The following is a 19,284-nucleotide window of genomic DNA, read 5'->3' on the forward strand; positions in this document are numbered from 1 at the left end:
ACCTGCTGCTACAGAATGTCCGCCTCTTCCCCTCTCCATCTCTCTCTCTCTCTCTCTCTCAACTCTCCCCTCCCCTCACGGTCCTCCCTCCCCTCCCCTTCCACCAGATCTCTCACTCTACCCCTCTCTCTCTCTCTCTCTCTCTCTCTCTCTCTCTCTCTCTACCACTCTCTCTCATTCTCTCTTCTCTCCCTCTCTCTGCCCTCTCTCTCTCTCTCTCTGCCCTCTCTCTCTCTCTCTCTCTCTCTCCTCTCTCTACCCCCCTCTCTCTCTCTCTCGATCTCTCTCTCTACCCCCCCTCTCTCTCTACCCCCTCTCTCATTCTCTCTGTCCACAGCATCAGACAGCTTTGGAGCTGTATTGGAGCTGACAGCTGGGATCTTTATATTGCTATCTGTTATGGCATATACAGGGCATTCTCCTCCATTAGCCCTCTCTCCCTCTCTCCTATCCTCTCCCCTTCTGCGCTCCTGGTTAATTGCCTTCACCCGGCTGTCTTTGATACCAGCGCATTCTCTCTCTCATTCACAATCAGTCTAGAGGATGAAAAAGAGACAGAGAGAGAGTGCTGTCCCCTCCCCCTCTCCTCCTGTTGTCGGTGCTGTGGCTGCTGGCTGGCTGAGGCTATGGACGATGGCTAGCTAGCGGCTGCTTCTCCTTTGTCCGCTAACGTGCAGCTCTCTCACAGAGACACACAGCGTCTGAATAAGGGGTTCCCCCCTGTTTTCTCATGGTAATAAGTGTTGTCTTTGTGCTTTTTTTTGTCATGTGAGGATTTCTCCCAGGGTCCTCGGAGTAACAAGTGACACAGCACAGAGAAACACACCCACACACACACAAAGACAGTCATAATTCTCAAATAAAGAAACTTTGTGCACTGACACTGGCGCAAGCACACACACACACCCACGGACAAACACGCTGTTGCTGTCGTGACCAAGAATATGTGTGTATATCAGCATCATGACACCCCTGGCCTCTGAGAGGTCACATGGTATGAGGGGTGTCCTTCCTGCCAACAGACTTCGGTAATTACAGCAGAGGTTGTTTTGGGCCTCTGGTCTATCTGATTCACAGGTATCTGTTAACCTCATCCTCTCTGGGGAGAAAGGATGGACCAATGGAGGGATTTGGAGTGTGTGTGTGGGGGGGTCAATAGAAAAAGGGGCATTACCATCTGTACTGTACATCATGTGCTTGTCTGTTTCTTCATAGCATCCCTCTCCCCCTCTCTCCTTTCCTCAGCCGGCCCTCCATTTCACACACAGGTCGCAGAGACTTGGTCTGCAATAAACATGTGACACACTGATATCTCGGTCTACAAAGACAACTTAGGGAGAGAGGCAGACTAATGCTACCTGTCTTGTGTTGTTTCTATGATTCATATCATTCAGGTTAGAATGAGGAAGAAGGATTCAATGTCTCATATGGCCTGGACCACCCGGAAGTATTCAGACCCCTTCTTTTCCCCCACATTGTGTTATGTTACAACCTTATCTAAAATGAATTCAATAAAACAATCTTCATCAATCTACATATAATACACCATAACGACAACGTGAAAACTGTTTTTTTTTGTGCAAATTTAAAATAAAAAGCAAAGTAAGTATTCAGACCCCTTGCTGTGAGACTCGAAATTGAGTTCAGGTGCATCCTCTTTCCATTGGTCATCCTTGAGACGTTTCTACAACTTGATTGGAGTCCACCTGTGGTAAATTCAATTGATTGGACATGATTTGGAAAGGCACACACCTGTCTATAGAAGGTCCCACAGTTGTCAGTGCTTGTCAGAGCAACAACCAAGCCATTAGGTCGAAGGGTTCGTCTGTCCGTAGAGCTCCGTGACAAGATTGCGTCGAGGAACAGATCTGGGGAAGGGTAACAAAACATTTCTGCAGCACTGAAGGTCCCCAAGAACACAGTGGCCTCCATCATTCTTTCAGTTTTTGACGATTGCTTACACACTGAAAGGGAATGCTTAGACAAAAGCATCAACACCTTTCGTAACCATGACTTTAACAAAGGCACCAAAAGGTACAAACCCATGTTCTGCTTTGCACTTTGTTTGCAATTCTGCAACACACTTGCAAAACACTACACAATGTTTCTTATATTAGACACTTTGTTCAAGAATGAAATCTCTTGCAATCATTGGGAAAATACATCTATTCAAAATGCAAAACATACCTGAAATTGGCAACACCCACACATACACACACACACACACACACACACACACACACACACACACACACACACACACACATGAAAACACTTCTACAGTAATTGAACACCAATTAGTCTGAGCCTCAGCACTACAAATAGACCTCAGGTAAGATCACCTCTTTGGTGAGAACTTTGCAAACATGGAGGCAGTGAGAGGAAGAGGAAGAGAGAGAGGAGTGGGAGGAGGACGAGGACAAGAACAAAGAAGGGGACCAGGCAATAGACAGAGACATTTGTCCGATGACATTAAGGGCTACTTTGGTGGACCGTGTCATAAGTCATGTCCTGACGATGAGGGAGGCAGAGAGTCCAGCCCAACCTGAGTCGCTACACGGTAGCATCCATAATACAGACATTTAGACTGGAGAACAGGTATGTCTTCAACGTTCTACACCAGACAGTACCTATGTAATTGTTGCACATCATTCTGCATCACAGTACAATACAATGTAGTCCTACAATATTAGGTCTACGCTCCTCAGTGAACAGGAAAATAGGTATAGTGCTGTGAAGTACATGTAATACAGTTTTGATGTTACTGTGTACAGTATGACAGCCTGTAGCTTGTAGTTTTGACTGAATGTGTCTGACCCAACCCACCCCCCACCCCCGTAGACATTGTAGTTCTGTGTTTTGAGTTACACCATATTCACAGTTCAATGTGTTTGCATTTTCTGTCTTGGACTTTGATGCAGCTGCACAACCTCATGAGTTCATTTCCATTGAGGAAGCTGGATTCAATCTAGCTAAAACCAGGCGTTGGGGCCAAAATGATACAGGACAAAGAGCCGTTGTGAATGTCCCTGGGCCGCGCAGGGGGAATGTTACAGAGCCGTTGTGAATGTCCCTGGGCCGCGCAGGGGGAATGTTACAGAGCCGTTGTGAATGTCCCTGGGCCGCGCAGGGAATGTTACAGAGCCGTTGTGAATGTCCCTGGGCCGCGCAGGGGGAATGTTACAGAGCCGTTGTGAATGTTCCTGGGCAGCGCAGGGGGAATGTTACAGAGCCGTTGTGAATGTCCCTGGGCAGCGCAGGGGGAATGTTACAGAGCCGTTGTGAATGTCTCTGGGCCGCGCAGGGGGAATGTTACAGAGCCGTTGTGAATGTCCCTACGCGCAGGGAATGTTACAGAGCCGTTGTGAATGTCCCTGGGCCGCGCAGGGGGAATGTTACAGAGCCATTGTGAATGTCTCTGGGCAGCGCAGGGGGAATGTTACAGAGCCGTTGTGAATGTCCCTGGGCCGCGCAGGGGGAATGTTACAGAGCCGTTGTGAATGTCTCTGGGCAGCGCAGGGGAATGTTACAGAGCCATTGTGAATGTCTCTGGGCAGCGCAGGGGGAATGTTACAGAGCCGTTGTGAATGTCTCTGGGCCGCGCAGGGGGAATGTTACAGAGCCGTTGTGAATGTCCCTGGGCCGCGCAGGGGGAATGTTACAGAGCCGTTGTGAATGTCTCTGGGCAGCGCAGGGGGAATGTTACAGAGCCGTTGTGAATGTCCCTGGGCCGCGCAGGGGGAATGTTACAGAGCCGTTGTGAATGTCTCTGGGCAGCGCAGAGGGAATGTTACAGAGCCATTGTGAATGTCCCTGGGCCGCGCAGGGGGAATGTTACAGAGCCATTGTGAATGTCTCTGGGCAGCGCAGGGGGAATGTTACAGAGCCGTTGTGAATGTCTCTGGGCCGCGCAGGGGGAAATAACCCCTTGTGCACCGCCATTAGTCTGCAAGGAGTTCTCCATCACCATGCCACCTTCGTTCTCTACAATACTGCAACACATAATCATATTTCTGGATGCATCACCATGCCACCCTCGGTCCCTACAATACTGCAACACTCTGAATACAGTGGAATTCACTATTTGATGCAAGACTGACAACCCTTATAAGAAATGTGCTAAAGGCCATCTTTTACAGTCTAAATGTAATTTTAATGGTCAAATTCTTGAATGGAAAATTCTCTTAACATTAATGAACAACTTAAAATAAATATAACTTAAATATACACCCACCTTCCTTTGTGAAAAATAGAGTGAAATACTGTGTCCTTTTCTCTCTCCTTTCTTGTCTTTCTTTTTTAAGCACACAGCCAAGACAACGCAGGAGTGGCTTCGGGACATGTATCTGAATGTCCTTGAGTGGCCCAGCCAGAACCCGGACTTGAACCTGGAGAGACCTGGAAATAGCTGTGGAAATAGCTGTGCAGCGATGCTCCCCATCCAACCTGACAGAGATTGAGAGGATCTGCAGAGAAGAATGGGAGAAACTCCCCAAATACAGGTGTGCCAAGCTTGTAGCGTCTTACCCAAGACGACTTGAGGCTGTGTTTGCTGCCAAAGGTGCTTCAACAAAGTACTGAATAATTCTGAATACTTAAATAAATGTAATATGTCCGTTTAATTATTTGATAAATTTTCAAAAATGTCTAAAAACCTGTTTTTGCCTTGATATTATGTGGTATTGTGTGTAGATTGATGAGGGAGAAAAAAACAACAATTTAATACATTTTAGAATAACTCTCTAACACAACAAAATGTGGGAAAACTCAAGGGGCCTGAATATTTTCTCGAATGCACTGTGTACTGTACAGCCTAACACAATATCCACAGCCAGCAGACTCACTGCAATAAGAACATTACATAATGGATTACAACAATTACATAGAAATGATCAGACATGACATCTATTAACAAACAGCTCCTGATAACATCCTTTGAGAGGAGCCCACATCGTGATCTAACCCCTGGATCAGGTCGAGAGGGAGTCGTGACACAGGCCCCCACACTGGGCATGAGTCCCCCCCCTCCAAGGACTGGATGACTTACAGACTCAGACAGATAAACAAGCAGCAAATAAAAAGACCGAATGCACACAGACTGTGCCACTGCCAAGCATCAGCTTCTGTCAAGAGTAGTACTTGGTTCAGTACTGATTTAAGAGGAAGCTGGGCATTCCTCTGTTATGGAATATGTCTGTCCTTTATAGGCCCTCAATGAATGGCCCTTTTCTTGTATTACACTTAGTCTAGATAAAATATGATCTCATGAAAATGGATTACTATTGTTGTTATTATTGGATTTGATACTATTTGATATATAAAAATAGGAAAGGATTAAAGGAGAAATCACAGCGCCGACTGTGCTGAAATGTCCTGATATTAACTGCCCTCATATTTATTTATTTCTCTCTCTCTCTCTCTCTCTCTCTCTCTCTCTCTCTCTCTCTCTCTCTCTCTCTCTCTCTCTCTCTCTCTCTCAAATAAATAACATTGCTGTCGTTTAGTTTGACTGGAGGCTTTAATGCACTTTTAGCCTAATGCCATTCGGCGCCAGGTTCTCACTGTTTTCTCTCCCTGCAGCAGCCCGGTGTGTTCGATATGATTGTCTATCTCCTCCCCCCCTGCCACTCCCTGCATTAGCTCCTGGCAGACAGCCTTCTCAAGGCCATAGCTCTCAACTCAGGCCCCTCCATCTCCACTTCTCTGTCCAGGCTGCTGCAGATAACAGCTAGGAGAATGCTCCGATTACGACCAATAACAGTGGAACACATTCAAGTTCGAAGCTATCAGATAGATAAGTCACTTTGCCAGAGGTACTGCACGTGGACAAGAAAATAGGATGAGCTCATAGCACCGCAAAGTCCATCCATTTTCAGTGGAACTGATACAGTATTTCAACAACAACAAGCCACAGGTAAAGGCGCAGAATTCATTTCATCCACGCCCGTTTTCTCCTTCACATTACATTGGAGATGCCTAGCTGTTCATTAAAAGTCAATATTGCAGAGCACAAAAAGGGCAACAAGGACCCTCCGGATAGGATGAGTGAGAAAATAAACAGATGCATAAATGGATGATTGTATGATTAGAGGGACACAGGACTGAAGAAGTGAAAGGAGGGGTATAATTCTATCAGCGAGGTGGACGGTGCAACGTTTTGGCAGCTGCCACCTGGGATGCAAGGTTGCTGGGAAATGTTTGATTGTGTTTAAAGCTGCGGTTCTGCAGAAGTAGGACACATTCATTAAAGTCAATTACAGCCTGCCTGCTGCCTGTCTGCACCAAACAGAGAGGCGTAGGAGGAAGGAGGAGAGACGAGGGAGGGAGTAGGGAGAGAGGAGACAGTGGACGGGATCCTAACCTTAAACAGCTATAAAATAGTTGACCAGGTCAGGTGGCACCAGCTCTCTTTGTAGTACCAGTCTATTATCATATGTTATCATCATCTGTCACGCACTGTTAAACTTGAAGTCATAGCGATGGTAAACAATGAGATTCGCCATCTGCCAGTGTTCCACCTCTTCTACTCCCACACAGCCAACCCTTTCGACATCCGCTCTCCATGCACCTGTTTGTGGTGATGCTTCCACCTCTAGCAACGCGTAGGATGGAATAGGAACAACTATTTCAACACTCAAATCTCCTCCGGTAGCAGTTGACACAAGGCTGTAACGTAACAAAATGTGGAAAAAGTCATGGGGTCTGAATAAATCCCGAAAGCACTGTACGAGTGAGAGTGTACAAAACATGTTTTTTCCATGACATAGACTGACAAGGTGAATCCAGGTGAACGCTATGATCCCTTATTGATGTCACCTGTTAAATCCACGTCAAGCAGTGTAGACGAAAGGGAGGAGTCGGGTTAAAGAAAGATTTTGAAGCCTTGAGACAATTGAGACATGGATTGAATATGTTTGCCATTCAGAAGGTGAATGGGCAAGACAAAATACTGAAGTGCCTTTGAATGAGGTATTGTAGTGGGGGTCAGGCACACCGGTTTCTGTCTAGAACTGCAACTCTGCTGGGTTTTCCACACACAACAGTTTCCCATGTGTATCAAGAATGGTCTACCACCCAAAGAACATTCAGCCAACTTGACACAAATGTGGAAAGCATTGGAATCAACATTGGCCAGCGTCCCTGTGGAACGCTTTCGAAAACCTTGTTGAGTTGGAGATCTTCTGAGGGCAAAAGAGGGTGCAGCTCAATATTAGGAAGGTGTTGCTAGGCAATAGGATAGATAATAAAAAGTAACAGCAGCGTATGTGATGAGTCAAAAGTGTTGGGGCAAAAAGTGTAATGCAGATAGTTTGGGTAGCTGTCGGTTAACGATTTAACTAGCTATTTAGCAGTCTTATGGCTTGGGGGTAGAAGCTGTTCAGGGTTCTGTTGGTTCCAAACCTGTCTACAACTTGCCTATGTGGTGGCTGGAGTCTTAAACCATTTTTAGGGCCATCCTTTGACACCACCTGGTATAGAGGTCCTGCTATAGGGTTTTGAATGTAGTCCCTGTCTCACCGTGTGAGTCTGACTGAATGAGACAAATTACCCGGAGATCCAGTCTATCTCTTTATCGGTTCAACACATGAAGAGGAAGCTGTAGAAGGCCTTTCAAAAGGAGCAGGGGAAGTTCCTCGAGACGACGCTCTGGTTGCTCGAGGCTCGATAGTTGTTGGATTGCGTCCCCATTCCCACAGCTCCGGCGGGTCAAAAGACTGGGATGTGTAACGCACGGACACTCATTCAACTGGATGTGCCTATGGGCTGGGATGGGCTGATGTAGGCTAAATAGCATGAGGCATCGTCCATGTACAGTGCCTCAGAAAGTATTCATACACCTTGACTTATTCCATATTTTGTTGTGTTACAGCCTGAATTTAAAAAAAAAATGATCTCACCCTTTAATGACAAAGTGAAAACGTGTTTTTCAAAATCTTTTCAAAATGTATTGGAAATGAAATACAGAAAAATCGCATTTACAGAAGTATTCACACCTGTTGAGTTAATACATGTTAGAATCAATTTTGGCAGCGATTATAGCTGTGAGTCTTTTCTGGGTAGGCCTCTAAGAGCTTTGCACACCTGGATTATACAATATTTGACCATTATTCTGTTCTTCAAGCTCTGCAAAGTTGGTTGTTGATCATTGTTAGGCAGCCATTGTCACGCCCTGACCTTAGAGAGCCTATTTATTTCTCTATTTGTTTAGGTCAGGGTGTGATTTGGGTGGGCATTCTAGTTTGTCTATTTCTTTGTTGGTTCCCAATCAAAGGCAGCTGTCTATCGTTGTCTCTGATTGGGGATCATACTTAGGCAGCCCTTTTCCCACCTTCAGTTGTAGGATCTTGTTTGTGTGTAGTTGCTTTCTGCACTGCATATAGCGGTACGTTCTTTTTGCATTTTTTTTTTGTTGCTATCATTTAAAATAGAAGTATAATGTACGCCTACCACGCTGCACCTTGGTCTCCTTCTAACAATGGACGTAACAGCCATTTGCAAGTCTTGTCTCAGATTTTCAAGCCTATTTACTAAAACTGTAACTAGGCCACTCAGGAACATTCAATGTCGTGTTGGTAAGCAACTCCAGTGTATATTTGGCCTTGTGTTTAAGGTTATTGTCCTGCTGAAAGGTGAATTTGTCTACCAGTGTCTGTTGTAAAGCAGACTGAAACAGGTTTTCCTCTAGGATTTTGCTTGTGCTTAGCTCTAATCTGATTATTTTTATCATAAAGTCCCTAGTCCTTTCCGATGACAACCATACCCATAACATGATGCAGCCACCACCAGGCTTAAAAATATGAAGAGTGGTACTCCGTGACGTGTTGGATTTTCTCTAAACATAACTTTGTCGTGAATACAAAGTGTTAATTTTTTTGCAGTTCTACTTTTTGCAAACAGGATGCATGTTTTGGACTATTTTGTACAGGCTTCCTCCTTTTCACTCTGTCATTTAGGTTAGTATTGTATTCTGTACAGGCTTCCTCCTTTTCACTCTCATTTAGGTTAGTATTGTGGCGTAACTACAATGTTGTCGATCCATCCTCAGTTTTCTCCTATCACAACCATTAAACTATTTCACTGTTTTTAAAGTCACCATTAGCCTCGTGTTGAAATCCCTGAGTGGTTTCCTTCTCTCCCTTAGGAAGGTTAGGAAGGACCCCTGTATCTTTGTAGTGACTGAGTGTATTGATACGCCTTCCAAAGTGTAATTAATAACTTCACCATGCTCAAGGGGATATTTAATGTTTGCTTTTATTTTTACCCATCTGCCAATAGGTGGCCTTCTTTGAGAGGCATTGGAAGACCTCCCTGTTCTTTGTGGTTGACTCTGTGTTTGAAATTCACTGCTCGACTTGAGGGACCTTGTATGTGTGGGATACAGAGATGAGGTAGTTACTGTACTCAAATCACGTTAAACACTATTATTGCACACAGAGTGAGCCCATGCAACTTATTTACGTGACTGGTTAAGCATAGTTTACTCCTGAACTTATTTAAGCTTGCCATAGCAAAGGGATTGAATACTTATTGACTCAAGACATTTCAGCTTTTCATTTTTTATTCATTTGTAAAAAAAAAAAAAAGAAAAGAAGTGAAACTAAATTCCAGTTTAACATTATGGGGTATTGTGCGTAGGCCAGTGACACAATCAAAATGTTGTCCATTTTAAATTCAGGCCGGAAAAAGTCAAGGTGTGAATACTTTCATAAGGTGCTTTCTCCTATTGGGCCTACTCACGAGAGCTATGGCTGCAGGATTTGTGTGGCTGTAGTTACAGACAGAAGGGTGTTAATCTAAAACGAATGCCAATAGGGATGGATGTTAAGCTGCAGAACAGAATTATTAACACACACACACACACACACACGTACACACAAATTGAGATATATATGCCAGCCCCTGATTTCAGCCCCCTCTGTGTGTGTGTGGGTTTCTGGGTGTGATTTGGTGCCCCACTAGCCATGATTAAGACCTCTCAAAGCCAGCATTACCAGCACCAGTTTGAATCCCTGTTTGCCCTTAGGAGTCGGATCCTCACATGCTCTTAAGTCCTAATGTAACAGTATAACTTTAGACCGTCCCCTCGCCCAGACCCAGGCGCGAACCAGGGACCCTCTGCACACATCAGTCACCCACAAAGCATCGTTACCCATCACTCCACAAAAGCCACTACCCTTGCAGAGCAAGGGGAACCACTACTTCAAGGTCTCAGAGCAAGTGACGTCACTGTTATAACTAGCTAGCTAGCCGTTTCACATCCGTTACACTAATGCCACAACATCGTTCTGCTTGCCAAATATTCACAGGCATTCCTCTTCTCACAGCAGGCCTCTAGCGAGGTTAGACTAGGGGCAGCAGGCCATCCTGGGTGACAATGGTTGTTTCCCAAATGGCACCCTATTACCTATGGGCCCTCGTCAGAAATAGTGCACCGTGAAGGGAATATAGTGCCTTTTGGGACACAACCTAGGTAGTGCAGCCGGCGTAATAAAGGGATGCTAGTTGAAACGCTGTGAGAATAACAATAACATGAATGGCTATGTGCAGGGAAGGATCTCCTTCACACTGTGGTTGGTGTGGCGACCCAGTCAGGTTTTTATAGACTGGTGTAAAATGCATTATGTAGGCCCTACATCACTGCTGCGGCGGGTGCAGACTGCAGATTGAAGTCATGTTGAAATTCAGTCCAAATGTATTCCTGAAAGTAGAAGCATGAACAAAACTGCCCAAATGAATTTCTAGGTAGCGTCTCTTAGTTGGAACCTGAAGCTCACCACAGCAGATGTCCTTTTCACTGTATTTCCTCATTTCCGTGTGAAGGAATTCAAACCATTCCGAACGAACAGAAGGTAGAAAACCGAGAAGCATTAATATCAGTGCAGGAAGTTGCTCTGCTCACGTTTGAGTGAATCCTTATTAAAAGGGTGATCCGTCCCTCTCCCTTCTCTCTAAATTCCCGAATCTGGATCGAGGTGAGTTGTCTCACACCAAATGAGTACAGTATCTGATAGAATTGCTATGGAATCTCCATGAAAGCACATCTGGCATCTGCAGTGCACTCTTCCTTAACAAGGTCAGAGCAGAGCCTCTACCCTCTGATGAATTTAGTGGAGATTTATTTGGACCAGCAGGACGGGGCCAATTCCAACTCTGTTCTTATGGGCTAAATCCAAATCCACTCCACCTCCCTCTGCTACACACTGTGTTACCAATGGATTACCAGCACTAACATAGAGCTCCGCTCTTCCGTCTATGAAATGAGTTAAATTGGAGGCTGACAATCACAGGAATTTCCTTTGTAACCCGTGGACTGCACACAGATGCACCCACTGATGTTTATTCACAACAATTTGTCTGCATGATAACATAAGGCAAAGTCACGTTGTGTGCTTGAATGTATGTATTTTCATCACACTTACATCATTCTCTGCAGTAAGACGTTTCATTTACAAAAGTATATACATTTAGAAAATAGTGCACGAGACACACATACTCACAAATACACACAGACATGTGAGACTTCCATAAACATATTTTTTGCGGAAGTGTATAGACATGGTAATTGGCACATCTGAGAACAAGCTTTGTCGAGAGTTTATTTTGTATTTTTTGCATAATTGTCCTATTCTTCAAAATGACCAATCAAAACAGGCACATTTGCAGATGCAGGCAGCTTCAGCAGGGAAGGTACTAATAACAGAGGATGAAGGTCTACTCAGCTCCAGGCCAGACTAATAGACTGTAGAGTAGGTCTACTCAGCTCCAGGCCAGACTAATAGACTGTAGTGTAGGTCTACTCAGCTCCAGGCCAGACTAATAGACTGTAGTGTAGGTCTACTCAGCTCCAGGCCAGACTAATAGACTGTAGTGTAGGTCTACTCAGCTCCAGGCCAGACTAATAGACTGTAGTGTAGGTCTACTCAGCTCCAGGCCAGACTAATAGACTGTAGTGTAGGTCTACTCAGCTCCAGGCCAGACTAATAGACTGTAGAGTAGGTCGAATCAGCTCCAGGCCAGACTAATAGACTGTAGTGTAGGTCTACTCAGCTCCAGGCCAGACTAATAGACTGTAGAGTAGGTCGAATCAGCTCCAGGCCAGACTAATAGACTGTAGAGTAGGTCTACTCAGCTCCAGGCCAGACTAATAGACTGTAGTGTAGGTCTACTCAGCTCCAGGCCAGACTAATAGACTGTAGAGTAGGTCTACTCAGCTCCAGGCCAGACTAATAGACTGTAGAGTAGGTCTACTCAGCTCCAGGCCAGACTAATAGACTGTAGAGTAGGTCTACTCAGCTCCAGGCCAGACTAATAGACTGTAGAGTAGGTCGAATCAGCTCCAGGCCAGACTAATAGACTGTAGAGTAGGTCTACTCAGCTCCAGGCCAAGACTAATAGACTGTAGAGTAGGTCTACTCAGCTCCAGGCCAGACTAATAGACTGTAGAGTAGGTCTACTCCGCTCCAGACCAGACTAATACAAAATATCCCTTTACTGTATAAACCCCTGAACTAGGGATCCAGCTCCTTCAGCGCTTCACACACACAGCTCTCGTCATGAAAACACAATCAATCCTAAAGTAAAAATATAGAAAAACATTTGCTCTCACTGAGAATGTGTCAATGATTCCCCCCACCGAAACAAATCACATGTAGTGTAAAGCAAATACATAATTTAGTGCAAATAGCAATAGATGAATCACTTTGGAATACTACGTTGAGTGTGAGAAACTACAATGCAGAATGACCAATCTAAAATATATCAGTAATCTCTTCAATAAGACGTAGACATCCAGGTAACTAAATGTAGCAGGATACTGTAGAAGGGAAAAACAAAACATGAAAAGCTTGACCCTGAACAATGGGGACAACTACTGGCTATGACAAGCTATATTCAGCTCACTCTTCATTCAATAAGGCTGCGTTTAAGGCAGTCCAAAAATCTGGTCTTTTGACCAATCACATCAGATCTTTTCACACCAGATCTTTTTTCAAAAGAGAAAAAATATATGATTTGAGCTGCCAGTCTAAACACAGCCTAATGGACACAAATAAAAACATTTTAAATAAAAACTTTTTTTTTTTTTTTTTTACAAATCTTGTTCTTGTATTGCAGAACAGGATAAAAGACCATGATCAGATGAACGGAACGTTTCAAAAGTAAACCATGGATTTGTAGTGAACAAAATCCTCTTTTGGTGGGGTCAGTTATTGAAGTGAATCCCTGTGAAGTCAATGCATGTTGGACTCCAAATCGTTCTGAATCATAAAGCTGACTTTGAGAATGGATTCCAGAAGAACATATTTAAAATCCCTGCTGTCAAGTCCCTTGTAGTTGTGTCATTAAACCATGAAGGACTCCAGTCCATGAACGACTGTAAACCATGAAGGACTCCAGATGCCCTAGACAGTACATAGCATCTATCCGAACATCCTGATGCAAAGGAAAAGTTCTACACAATTCAACAGAAATACAGTGAGAGGATGTACCAATACCCAGAGTTACTAGAAGTCAGTGACTTCTCAATTTGATCTTTAGCCATGTTTGTGCGATTACCCCCCCACCTTCCCTGTAGCCTTCCCTCCTCTCTCTGAAGTGCTGATCTAGGATCAGGTCTCCCCTTTTTAGTCATGATTTAAGAAGGCAAAAAAATGATCCTAGATCAGCATTTCTGCTCGGAGACGCATTGTGAGTACGGGCCAATGTCTCCAGACATCATTGAGGTTCTCATACGGGGTCTCCTCTCATCTGCAGGTTTGAAGTAAGGGTTATCATATGGGTCTCCTCTCATCTGCCGGTTTGAAGTAAGGGTTATCATATGGGTCTCCTCTCATCTGCAGGTTTGAAGTAAGGGTTATCATATGGGTCTCCTCTCATCTGCAGGTTTGAAGTAAGGGTTATCATATGGGTCTCCTCTCATCTGCCGGTTTGAAGTAAGGGTTATCATATGGGTCTCCTCTCATCTGCAGGTTTGAAGTAAGGGTTATCATATGGGTCTCCTCTCATCTGCAGGTTTGAAGTAAGGGTTATCATATGGGTCTCCTGTCATCTGCCGGTTTGAAGTAAGGGTTCTCGTGGCCCTGCACCAGGTAGGAGTAGCGAGACGGGTTCTTCCCTTTGAACGTGTTCATGCTGTCTGAGGTCAGGTCATACGACCCGGTCTGAAACATTGACAGGCGGGAATGTCAGAGATCGCGCTGGACACACACACACACACACACACGCATGCACACACACACACAGATACATGCAGACCGACCCACACACAAAACGCACAAATCAAACAGCAACATACATGAAATTAAGTTGACAAAACTGACCATTCATGAACGCTTGTGTTCCTGGTATATTTTGAACAGTTGAAACCCAACAGGTATTATTTTCCTCCTACAACAAGTGGATCACATAAGCTACTGAGAGCTATTGACTGTTCCATCAAGCGTTCATGAAGTTTCCGTCTTTCCCATCACCAGCTCAAAGGACAGGGTAGGTTTAGTCAAATCGTCAGCAAGAGGTTACAGGCTTGAATAGTTACGGAGAGGGAAAGCAAAGCATTATTAGACTTAGAACCTTACCTTCTTCCCCCGTTTAGGCAGGATGTGGAATCCCTAAAGCAACACACTGGGAGTCAGGCAAGGAAGGGAGGGAGCACATACATGCTAACTAACTAGCCAACATCAACACTAGACGAACGCTACACTCTCCACCACGACAGCTACAGTTACAGCGCAAAAAAAGCAAATCAAATAGTACGTACGATTCTGGCGCGTTAAAATATAGGAGTTAAATAACAAGTAGCAACACAGCATTTTAAGGAGACAAAAACCTCTTAAATATGTTACACAAGAAAGAGGAGCTCTTTGAGTTAGCGCATTAGGTTTCCAGAGGACAACAGCAGGGAGAGGAAAGCAGACGGGACCATTTACAATTTGGGGAAATGTACAAGCAGGAGGTTTATCTCGTCTCCATATGGTCTAGAATCCACTGGGTCAGAAGAACACAGGATTAATCACAGGTGACTCACCGCTCCGTTGGTGTGGGGCTTCATGTCGACCAGGGTGTGTGTGCTGCCCCCCTCGGTCATCTCCATGGGGGCTGAAGCCCAGTTGGTGCTGGCCCGGGGGATCGGGGTGATGCCCTGGGAGGTGGACCAGGGGCCCCGAAAGTCCTCCACAGGGTACGGGCTGCTGAACTCTGCTGAAGGCTTCTTCACCGACTGCGACCGGTACCTCCGAGACACACAGATAGGACAATGTAAATGCACAGCCCTATATTGGTAAGTCTCTCTGATGATACATTGTGGCGAGATGCCAATATTTTGTAGGGTGGGTGTTGAGCCAGGGGTGCAGCTAACACTTGACAGAGTAATGGTTAGTGGAGGGTGGTAGACCTCTGATGAGGGGCAGCGTGAATGGAGGTTAGGGCTTGGCAGGAGAGGAAAGAAGGGAGAGAAGAGAAGATAGAGGATGGAGAGGAGAGAGAGGAGTGGATAGATGGAGAGGAGAGGACAGTGAGGAGAGAATGGAGGGAGAGGATGGAGAGGAGAGGAGGGAGAAGATGGTGAGGAGAGAAGCGAGAGGAGGGGGGAGGGAGAGGACGGAGAGGAGAGGAGGGAGACGACAGAGAGGAGGGAGAGAGAGGACGGGGAGGGGAGAAGGGAAAGGACGGAAAGGAGAAAGGGAGAAGAGAGGAAAGAGAGGACAAAGAGGAGAGAAGGGAGAGGAGAGGAGGGAGAGGATGGAGAGGAGGGAGAGAGATGACGGAGAGGAGGGGGGAGGGAGAGGACGGAGAGGAGAGAAGGGAAAGGACGGAAAGGAGAAAGGGAGAAGAGAGGAGGGATAGGAGAGGAAAGAGAGGACAAAGAGGAGAGAAGGGAGAGGAGAGAAGGTAGAGGAGAGGAGAGGAGAGAAGGGAGAGGAGGGAGAGGATGGAGAGGAGGGAGAGGAGGGAGAGTAGAGACGGGACAGGAGAGAAGGGAGTTATATTCTTACCAGCAGCAGTATGCAAGCAGGCCCAGCAGCATGATGAGGAGGACTCCCCCCAGTACACAGGCAATGACCACCACTGCCAACAGAGCCGCTACACAGAGAGAGATACACACATGAACAAACTTCAGATAACAAGGAAATACAAACACCACACTAACTTTTATCACATCTCTGGACCCATTTGGTTCAGTAAGAGGAACTTTAGTCCAACTTACAGTCAGTGCAGTTGAATCCAGCGTAGCCAAACGCGCATCTGGAATAGAACAATAATAGCAAACATGATACACATTTCATATAATCTAACCACAATACATTGTTTTAGGTGACAGTAGTTCCTGGTGCAATTACAGGGTAAGGGCACAAGGGGGCGCTAGTTACTTGCAGCTATCTACGATGCTTCAATGCATCCACAGCAGGGGAACTATGCCTGACTCAACTAAACAAATAAGAGATTCAATTCAAATACTCACGGCACACATGTGTCTCCCTCTGACCTTTGACCACTGGGACAGGCTATGGAGAAAGAGGAAACATAGGTGAGAGACAGCCATAGAATTACATACAGAACCATGTGAATTATCAGATCTCTGACAGTGACGTCACAGTTTTGACAGAGAGGAACTAACATGGGAACACTGTGATCTTAACAGCCGCTCTGTGTACTGTGGCGCCACTATCACCGGAGGGATTAGGTGAAGCTCACCAACGTTTGCTCAATAAATTTGCACAATCAACCAACATAATAAACACTTGCTCTTAGAGAAGTTGATATATGGTGTAACATCAGTAAGTACAATTTTTAGATTATGTGTAGTTTAACAATGGCGCTGTGGGGAGCAGAGTCATCTATGTTTAGTAGTTCTCCCAAAACCCATAACTTCTCTGCTGGACAAAACTAATCCAGCCCCTGGCTCGGCAGATAGTGACCATGATTCTTCAGCTGGTTTCCAGGGTAACGGCCCCTTTGCAGACGAATACATTAAAGAGATATCGTGTGCCATGGGATCAGAGTGGAGAAACGTCGACACAGCACTTGACCCTCTGTCTGTCTCTCTCTCTCTCTCTCTCTCTCTCGCTCTCTCTCTCTCTCTCTCAATTCAATTCAATTTCAATTTTAATTTAAGGGCTTTAGTGGCATGGGAAACATATGTTAACATTGCCAAAGCAAGTGAACTAGATAGTAGACAAAAGTGAAATAAACAATACAATTTTACTGTGAACATTACACTCAAAAAAAGTTCCAAAATAGTAAAGACATTACAAATGTCATATTATGTGTAAGTAGTTAAAGTACAAAAGGGAAAAATAAATAAACATAAATATGGGTATTATTTACAATGGTGTTTGTTCTTCACTGGTTGCCCTTTTCTTGTGGCACAAATCACAAATCTCACAAATCTTGCTGCTGTGATGGCACACTGTTGTATTTCACCCAATAGATATGGGAGTTTATCAAAATTGGGTTTGTTTTCAAATTCTTTGTGGATCTGTTTAATCTGAGGAAAACATGTGTCTCTAATATGGTCATACATTTGGCAGGAGGTTAGGAAGTGCAGCTCAGTTTCCACCTCATTTTGTGTGCAGCGTGCAAATAGCCTTGTCTTCTCTTGAGCCGCATTTTCTCAATAGCAAGGCTATGCTCACTGAGTATACATAGTCAAAGCTTTCCTTAAGTTTGGGTCAGTCACAGTGGTCAGGTATTCTGCCATGGTGTACTCTGTTTATGGCCAACTAGCATTCTAGTTTGCTCTGTGTTTTTCTGAATTATTTCCAATGTGTCAAGTAATTATCTTTTTGTTTTCTCATGATTTGTTTGGGTCTAATTGTGTTGCTGTCCTGGGGCTCTGTGGGGTCTGTTTGTGTTTTCTCTCACACACACGCACGCACGCACGCACGCACGCACGCACGCACGCACGCACAAAAGTATTTAAATGAACGCAAATGCATTCTTTTGATGCTAACTTTCTCATTTTGTTCACTCTGATGCTAAGCCAAGTGCGCTTAACCTTGCTCTTGAGTCTGTCTGTGTCTATTTGTATCTCCTTTAGTATTTTCTCTCTATCAAATGGAATGTGTTCAGCAGCTCCATTATACAGTAGCTAAGCTGTTATCGTGAGTCTCGTGTAACATTTCAATGCACTCAGTGCGTACAACCACAAAGACTCTCCCAAAACACATAATCACCGACTCCTATCTTGAAGGACCTTTAAATGAGCATGGAACCACTGGAGACAGGTTTGTACTCACCTGTGCAGCTTTGGTTTGAGTAGAAGCTGTTGATGTAGCCAGCCTTACAGGAGCATCTGGTCACTCCATCTTCTTTGTACTCGCACGTGGTAGAGCGGACATCACACGGTTGGGGGTCTGATCACATAGGTCAGTGGCTGGAGAAAGGATGGGGACACACCAGTCAGGATAGTGACACTGTGCGATGGTACTTCATGTTTTATGGGACTTTCTTTAACGGCTACAAAGTACGAGAGTGTCAGTATTTTTGTCTGTCTATCAATCAATCAATCAAATGTATTTATACAGCCCTTCTTACATCAGCTGATGTCACAAAGTGCTGTACAGAAAACCCAGCCTAAACCTCCCCCCCAAAAAAACAGCGAGCAATGCAGGTGTAGAAACCCTGTTGTTTGGCATTACATTCTCCTCCGGTACAATAAAGTACGTGTCTATTCATTATTTTCTATGAATAGAAAGTATGGTTCAAGCTCTCAGGTAGTAAGAATCTCCCTGCTGGCCACTCCTTCTACACAGGGTGAAGCAGCAAGGCACAGTGCCCACCGTTAAATGTAGCTCTCTGCAGTATGGTCCCACAGGTCGTCCCACAGGCTTGTATGGCTTTCTCTATAGCGGCATTGGTCGAAGTCCGGGTGGCACTGGAGCCTAGTTTAAACACGTTGTTCACGGTCGCGATCACACTGCCTCGCCTGTAAGGGTCACCAAAAACCATACATAATTACCATAACAAGCCAGCTGATACAATGCATGGTCAAACCAATGTCCTGGTCGTCACAACAAGTCCCACTGGGCACACACTGGTTGAATCAACATTGTTTCCACGTTGTCTCACTGGAAGTACGCTGAGCCAACGTGGAAAAGATGTTGAAATGACGTCTGGCACGGTGGGCTATACATTGGATAACAACCATTCTTGACAATGTGGCGTAGAATCTTACCGAAGCAGCACAACATCAGTTTGGCTGTATCCAGACTCGTTTTCCAAGGCTCTTCTCAGCTAAAAATAAGATAAGAGGAGAGGATTATTGTCCCACTCCGTCGCTCTGAGAGG

At 45.0% G+C, this 19,284-nt stretch overlaps 1 protein-coding gene across 1 annotated transcript in view; it reads right to left on the reverse strand.

Annotated features, from left to right (window-relative positions):
• Nucleotides 1–11,583: 11,583 nt before the first annotated feature.
• Nucleotides 11,584–19,284, reverse strand: part of LOC115110864 (mucin-2-like) — a 31,290-nt gene continuing 23,589 nt past the window's right edge. Inside the window, exons 6-14 of the mRNA XM_065006725.1 lie at nt 19,172–19,230; nt 18,777–18,922; nt 18,234–18,350; nt 16,457–16,499; nt 16,202–16,239; nt 15,990–16,077; nt 15,023–15,227; nt 14,574–14,606; nt 11,584–14,159 (exon numbers count right to left, since the gene is read on the reverse strand). Coding sequence (XP_064862797.1) covers nt 14,028–14,159; nt 14,574–14,606; nt 15,023–15,227; nt 15,990–16,077; nt 16,202–16,239; nt 16,457–16,499; nt 18,234–18,350; nt 18,777–18,922; nt 19,172–19,230 — 861 coding nt within the window. The 3' untranslated portion in view covers nt 11,584–14,027. The remainder of the gene's footprint in view (nt 14,160–14,573; nt 14,607–15,022; nt 15,228–15,989; nt 16,078–16,201; nt 16,240–16,456; nt 16,500–18,233; nt 18,351–18,776; nt 18,923–19,171; nt 19,231–19,284) is intronic.

Source organism: Oncorhynchus nerka, linkage group LG21 (assembly GCF_034236695.1).
Source record: "Oncorhynchus nerka isolate Pitt River linkage group LG21, Oner_Uvic_2.0, whole genome shotgun sequence".
Taxonomy (NCBI): Eukaryota; Metazoa; Chordata; class Actinopteri; order Salmoniformes; family Salmonidae; genus Oncorhynchus; species Oncorhynchus nerka.